At 27.2% G+C, this 8175-nt stretch overlaps 1 protein-coding gene across 1 annotated transcript; it reads left to right on the top strand.

Annotated features, from left to right (window-relative positions):
* Positions 1 to 4275: 4275 nt before the first annotated feature.
* Positions 4276 to 7780, top strand: LOC119686296 (protein Fer3-like). Its single transcript, XM_038100849.1, has 2 exons — positions 4276 to 4408; positions 7294 to 7780. Exons 1-2 carry the CDS (start codon positions 4276 to 4278, stop codon positions 7740 to 7742), a joined length of 582 nt encoding a protein of 193 aa, XP_037956777.1. The 3' UTR covers positions 7743 to 7780.
* Positions 7781 to 8175: the final 395 nt, after the last annotated feature.

The following is an 8175-nucleotide window of genomic DNA, read 5'->3' as shown; positions in this document are numbered from 1 at the left end:
ATGAAGTTATGAAATTTAATACTGAAAAGGATTTTATTAACTTGAGAAGTTCAAAGAATACTGTATAGTTTTAGTTGGATTTATTGTACGAGGTTTGGATAATAAGTTTAATATTTATATATTTTTATGCAATTTACGTACAAAAATAAATTTAATAGATTATGCCTTAAATTGATTTAAACACTTGAATTGCTGAACCTTTATGATTCTTCAAATTAATTATTATTATTAATATTATTTTTAATTGCATAAAGTTATGGCATATGATACTTACGTCTACGTAAATATTTTCTACAACATGTGCTGGGGATATATAACAAGAAAATATTTTAGATAGTATTAATAATGGAGTGAAAAAACAATTCAAATTTAAATGCGACGAAATTGATCTACCTATCAGGTATTGGTCCATAACTTAAACGAACGGATTATTTTGAAAACACTCTGAACGCAGTTGATATAACATATCGTTGATATTTGATGCAGCAACCGAAATATTCAGATTAAATAAGTCCATATATCACAAACAACAGTTGCAGCTATACCTTCTGTAACATGAGAGGAAGAGAAGATCACTCATTTAATAAAGTGAATAAAAAAAAAATTTAATTTAATAAAAAAGAACTACATCTACTACTACTACAAGTATTTTTCAATAATTTGGTTTGAATATATTTTACAGTGTTCTGTGGTTAATGGGTTTAATAGAATTAGTCATTTATTTTCACTGTGTCAAGTCACTCTTTGCATGCAAAAAATTTATATATTTTGTATTTTAGGGTCACATAAATATAAAAACCATATACATATTCGATGTGGAGTGATACTTGCCAAATCAAATGTAAATGAATCGCTTTCAACCAAACGTTTTAGTAGTCAATGCAGCAAAAAAGAATTTGAGTAATCATACTCAAAAAATTATTACTATTTTTTACTATAATTTATAATTCATGTAATCTCAAGCCATCAAATTTAAGAATAAGCGTTCACTCTTGAATATCATGCGTACAATGTAATTAATACTTTAACTAATTGTGTAAATAATAGCAATACTATCAAATATATATTTAAATCTTTCTCATAATAGTTAATAGTTTACAAAAAAAAAACAATGTCTTGAACCTATCAAACAACCCTCGTGTATCAACTTTGCTTCAACCAGTGCTTTGCTCAGAAGCCAATTTATTTGTATGTAAATTTTCACAGCGGCAGATACAGAGCATAAAAGTACTTCATCGAGTGAATCAGTAAGAAAAAACTTAATGGAATTTGCATATATCAATTCAATGCGGCAACAGTTTACGCTTTATATGTAGAAAATATATAAATAAAAAATATGGGAAATTTATTTATAAAATATAACAAATTTATTTATGAAATGCTAAGCGTGAAATATGTATTGAGTTTGCTCTCGTTGCGCGATACTTCAGCTGCAAAATGTAAATATGCTAAGTAGACTATTACTGCCAATATCATGCCAGACATAAGCTGAGACCAACAGACAAATAAGCAAGTATCCGATACATATACGATTGAGTGGATGTGCAGAAGCAGGCCTTTTCCTTTATTTAACAATTTTGCAAGTTTTCTATATTGGATACGTTGAAGAGAATTTAAATTCATGTAAATTGTAGCAAATGGTGTGGTTTTAATAAGGCAAGTTCATTTGACTGAATACTCTGGTAAGTATTTATAAAGCTGTAGAAAAATCATTATGTACTTATAAGCAGATGTCTGAAACATTGAAAATATAAATGAGGAACGTTTATTAGGTATTAACCACACTCAGTTAAACTTCATGCACAGGCTTTAGTGACTTAATGTACTGAAAGTTAAACGCAACAAGTTAATAAGAATTAGCTTTTTAGTTTTAACTGACCATGAATTTATAGGAATACTGCTTTGTATTTATAAGCAATGATATTCATTTGAAATAAAATTAAATTCTTCATATATCTCTATGAAAATCTTGTTAAAGCAATAATTATATCAGATTGATATAATAAACACACTTGATTTTTTCATTACATATATAAACAAAATTATCTATTTGATTAGAATTCGAAGTTTGTCGCAAAACACCCCGCTTCTTTTCATACGTGAGGAAGATTTTTACACTGCCTTCTATATTTTTTTCATAATGAAGAACATTTTGAATAAAATTGTATATTACATTTCTGCTTCTTCCGATTTTTTTTGATATTTTAAAAATCAATAAAACTTTTTATTTTGACCTGTTCTTCATTGGTTGACGCTTTATTAAAACCCATTATTACTTCAAATCGTCATACTGTATTTAATATACACAAATAAATTAAAAAAAATTAATATTGTGTTGATCTGCTACTCATAAATAAAATTCGAACTTAAATGTGCTATTCAAGTGAAACGAAAAACGTATAGCTATTGATGCAAATTTAAAAGACAACAAAACCACAACAATTATTACAACAAAGTCATGAGATCCTTAGTAGATAACCAAATAATAATGCAAAAACAAAGTTTGCTATTCAAGTGAAACGGAGTGTTCTTATTACTAGTCTCTGAGCCTGAAAGTCACATAAATATATCCATTGTTTATATCCGGCTATAAACTATAAATAGTTTGGTTTAAAAAACGCAGAGAAATAAAATTTTTTTGTTTTAATATAAGTTTTAACAATGACAACTATCTACTATTACCGACTGTGAGGGCGGTAATAAATGGAGTTTTCTGGGACCGTCTCATATGCTTAGGAGTTGATTTTTGAACCAAAGAAGAAAAACATTCTGTAGAAAAACAAGTCTTTTGCTTAATCTGTCAAAAAAACCAAAAAACTCCAATAGTTTAAAAAATATTTAATCGTATGCCAAAATTTTATTCCATTACACATCCTTTAATTTGATATGTGTACTGTAACGGGTTGGAGTATTATGATGATTTAATGCCAATTTTATTTGAAAAATATCTATTATTCTTGCTAAAACCTTATGTATCTCTAAGTTATTGTTAATTTTTTCTTCTATTTACATATGATCACGTTTATATTAGGAACATTTTATGTGAAAAAATTTTCTTTGCATCTAACACCACTATTTCAAAATAAAAATTAATATTATGATACTATTTTTTAAAGTCTTATTATTATTTATAAAGTAAACTTAAATATCATTTACTTTTTTATACCTTATGGATATTTTTATGGTTTAATATAACACAATTGCTAAAAGAACACATATAAAATGTGAGAAAAAAACATTAAAATTATTTGCAATTAAACTCCAAAAAAACGGCTTTAAAACAAAAAAAAAAAGCAACGACCAAAGTATCGGCTAATAGCACTAAAGAAACAGAATAAATATGAAAAAATAAACAGGAACAAGGCAAGCTAACAGCACTAAAAACATGAAAGAAAATTTTATAAAATATTTTTATAGGTATTATTTAAAAAAAACCCAACATTTTTAGTTTAGAAATTATTTTTCAGCATTGACATACCGTATATAAAATGAAACAAAATAAAACATCATTAAACGATATTAGTCGTGTAATATATTTAATCTTACGGTATAACCTCGGTATAACATGAAAAAAAATTTTATGAAGTATTTCTATAGATATTATTTAAAAAACCAAACATTTTTAGCTAAGAAATTACTTTTCAGCTTTGATATACCGTATATAAAATCAAACAAAGTTAAACATCATAAAACGATATTAATCGTGAAATATATCTAATCTTACGGTATAACCTCCGCAGTATAGCAAAGACAATAACTGAATAAATAAAAATTTATAACAGCTTTCAGCGCCATCTGAATATCAGACTTATCCGAATCTGAAGGGTTGTAGTCCACCCCTATCATGACTTCAAAAAATACAATAACCAATCAAGGGATCGAAAACTGTTGTTTAGTTAAAAATGGCTGCCACGATATATTGCTCGTTTGAGAAATTAAGGGTAAGAAATTCCAATAAGGAGATTCGGTCCATTCAGACTTTATTATACGGTGTTTGCAGCAATTAGTGCACATTCAAATAAGAATCCCCAAACAGACAGCAACAAATTTCTAATAAGAAAATTAGTGTTTAATTTAAAAAGAAGTGAGAAAGTGAAATTATATTAAAAAAATTTAATAAAATTTTCAATAACGTTAAATTTAAAATGTTTAATTAGAATAAATTAAATTAATATATATATATAATTATAAAACAAGAGTATGAAACAAATAGAAATATCGATATATAGTCATTGAAAATAAATGTGTGTTTAAAAAGGATTTTGTATTTTTGAAATGCAACATCATCCTGAACCGACATATATGCCAGAGGTACCCTTTCAACCATTGTGGGGGCAAGAAGCACCGCCAGCTCCACCTATTGTACCATATCAGGATTTAATTGCAGGTTTTCCTTGCTCGGATATAGGTGAGAATATCTCCGAAAATGGAAACGGAAATAATATTTAATATTGATAATATTAGTGTAGAGATTTACTGCATAAGTTTTTCTCATATTTGTTCCGTAATTTTAGTACAGTTAGGCAGCATTTTTTTCGTATTTGTTTTAAGTAATTTTTTAATTCTGTATTTTTACATTAAAATTATATACAAAATCATAAAGAAATATTTCGAAATAATTTCATTATTTTAAATTTAAAGTTTATTAATAAAATTATATTAATATTACGACTAAAAAACCTATCACCAGTAATATCTTTCATAATAGATATTCATTCTAGGCAATCATTGGATAAATTAAACAACACCTGCATTTTTGAAAAATCTTTCTTTCAATAAATTAATAAATACCACATATTTTATAATGTTTTGAAGAATATATAAGATTTTGAATTCTTTATAAAGAATTCTGTACGACTTTGGAAGAGTGATTAAGTGGAAACATTTTATTCAATAATTAATTTATATAAGCAAAAGTTTTGGGCTTACTATATAACTGTTCCGTAAACTTCCAAATATATATAATCAGTGGTCCTTAAAAATTATATTTGTTTTAATTTTTTACATATGTCACAAGTACAAAGAATAGAATGTTGTTGACTTATATTAAATTTTTTGTTACTTAATTTTTTTGGATCAAAGTTACATTAAATACATATCACCCAAGATATTACCAGATATATCTTCACTACTATTTACAACAATTTGCAGTGTTCAGCACGACTGTCATATCATTAGTTTCTTAGATCCAACAAGAAGTTTATGCAATTATTAAAAATGTGTTAAAGAAGTTAAAAATTATACCGGAGTAAGAGTACTTTTGAAGAATAATTTGATAATTGGCACACGTGCATCGCTTCTGATAATAATTATTTTAAAGAACTGGTGATAAAAATTTCACATGTAATTTTATCATATTTGAGCAAATATAAAACTTAAACTAACCAAAATCCTCATATATTTTTACATTATATTATATTAAAGAAAGTACAGATTTAAAAACTATACATAATTTAGTACAATAAATTTATATGTCCAACTTTTTAAATTTTAATAGAAAAATGATAAAATTACTACATATTTTACTAATGCTTTATGATTCGTGTTTGTTACTATGGTAAGGTATCCATACTTAATAGAATAGATCTGAGACAATTTGTAGTTTCTCATATCAGCAGAATAAATCCAAATTAAGAGACAGAATGTCGGCTCTAATCTCAGAAAGCTGGAGACTACTTAAAAGATCATAGCCAAGAACACATATCTCCACCTTTTAGTTAAAAATAGTTAATAGTAGACATTTTGACCTTCATTCGAAAGGCAGAGTATCTTTTGTTCGGTGAGGGTTAGTTGCTAGCACATACAATCTACCACGGTCGCAGTAATCCGTTCCAATAGTAACCATACGCTCTATAAATATCCATTCCATTTTTTTCATGTTATGTGTTTTTACTTCGTCCCAATAGGCATAAAAAATTGAAATAAATGCCATTGAGTATGTACGTATTGTATGCATTATTGGTTATTCTTGAAGACAATAACTTATTTTAATAATACCTAGCAAAGGTTATTCTATTAAAACAAAAGTAAAGAAAATCATTTAAATTAGATTACCATTGTTATGCGATAATGGATTATTAGTTTCATTCAAACCAGTTTTGAGTTTTTGTAATACCCATAGATTTGGTATTTGAAGCAGAAATATCTGATGATCTACTATAAAATTGATTAAATATAAATTGGTTGAAATTTTAATATTTCTGATTCTCTCATTTCCTATGCTTTCCATATTGAAAATAGATCAATTACTTTTATTTGTCAATGTAAATGAAATGCTGTAAATTCTTCATATTTTTCAATTAACTTCAAAAAACATATTTTATATTATTTTAATTAATTGAATTTTCGGCTGACCATACAGCTGTTTCGAGTATTGCCAAATACCCATCATCAGTGGTCTTGGAAATAATTCTTGCATTTAATTATTCGTATATAATTATTTTTGAGACTGCAAGGTGCGCTGATTCTAAGCTTCACATTTGGCAGGACCCGAGTTCGATTCCCGGTACTTGCAGTATCAAAAATAATTATTTACGAATAATTAAATACAAGAACTATTTCCAAGACCACTGATGATGAGTATTTGGCAATACTCGAAACAGCTGTATGGTCAGCCAAATATTCAATTAATTAAAATAATGTAAAAAATAAAATTTTTGTTGTTGTAATTCACTACTGTTCGAAAAAATCTCTTTCAAAAACATTTTAATGAAAACAGTAGTCAAGAGAGTAATTGAGGATGGAGATTGAGAGATTTATGAAACTATCGTTATTTTCAATTGTTAAGTGATTTTTAATTTTCAAAAGCGTACGTTTTACTCTAAATTTTGGGATAATAAATATTACAAAATATGTAAAGCCCATAAGATTTTTAATAATTGTGGTTTTCTCCGTAGGAAAGCTCTATTGTGGTGCATATGTATACACCAAGAAGTGGTATAAAAATATAAAATATCTGAAAATATCTCTTATATCCTTGATTCTAATGCCCTTTATATTTCCTGCAAGTGTGATTTCAATGCGTGTTTTTGGGACTTGTCAGTACTAAACTGTGGTCTATTCGTTCCACCGAAATAATTCACATTACTTTTCTATCATATCTGATGCCACATTATATATATATGCAAATCAAAACACATATTAACTGAAATTTACATTTTAATTATCTTTTTATTAGTTAAAAAAATTATAATAGTTCATATATATTCATTAGCAATACTAACCACTAGAATATATTTTAATTATTATTTTAATATAATAAAACTGAAATATTTATTTTCAATGACATTTCAGCACTTTGGCAGCGCTCCCAAGTCGGCAGCTTGGTTAATCAACGACCAGGAAGTATGCGAAGTAGCAATCAATCATTATCCAATGGCAGTTCTACTAAAAAGACACGTCGACGTGTTGCATCCTTGGCACAAAGACGTGCTGCAAACATACGCGAACGCCGTCGCATGTTCAATCTTAATGAAGCTTTCGACAAATTGCGTCGGAAGGTGCCAACTTTCGCATATGAGAAGAGGCTTTCGCGCATTGAAACTCTTCGATTAGCTATAACGTACATAGGCTTTATGACAGAATTACTCACTGGCGCTCCTATCAATACACACAAAAGTCGTTCTGCTGATATTTATGGAAGCATGAACGGTCACCATCATCCTTCGGCTATGGCACATCATCTGCATCCGGCGGCATTTCAAAGAGATTTTGTTTCACCTTACAATCACAGTTTGGGTTAAAAAGTGACAATGACAAATATTTACCATGAGGTTAATACGTGAAGTCAATTTTTTTTAGTATTATTTAAATTAAATTTAGTCTGTATTTGTTTCTTGCTGTTGACTAATTTTAATGGCTAATTTTTAATTATTTATATTTAATGAATATTGTATATATATATGATAAATATGTTTATGTATAATAAATACATGTAATATTGATAAAATGATTTTTGTGTATGTTTATAAATATTAATTTTAGTAAAATGTAAATAAAATTGCAATATGTGAAAATTATAATTTTGCTTATTAAAATTTATGTTCCGTTAGTATCACTGAATTATAAAATACTCGAAAATAGTTTTGAAACAACTGTCATAATATTTCCTAAAATTGCAAGAATCGTGGATGTCCGCTTTTGACGATAAACGGCATATAAAAAATAACAACTAAT

The sequence above is a fragment of the Teleopsis dalmanni genome, chromosome 2 (genome assembly GCF_002237135.1).
Source record: "Teleopsis dalmanni isolate 2A chromosome 2, ASM223713v2, whole genome shotgun sequence".
Taxonomy (NCBI): Eukaryota; Metazoa; Arthropoda; class Insecta; order Diptera; family Diopsidae; genus Teleopsis; species Teleopsis dalmanni.
The sequence above is the reverse complement of the archived record's forward strand: the minus strand, read 5'-3'. Positions and strand labels throughout refer to the sequence as shown.

Bases quoted from the DNA above. Each gene is read 5' to 3' on its own strand.
- LOC119686296 (XM_038100849.1), top strand. From the start codon at position 4,276: ATGCAACATCATCCTGAACCGACATATATGCCAGAGGTACCCTTTCAA. The intron at 4,409-7,293 runs GTGAGAATATCT...ATGACATTTCAG, and splicing joins TTTTCCTTGCTCGGATATAG to CACTTTGGCAGCGCTCCCAA.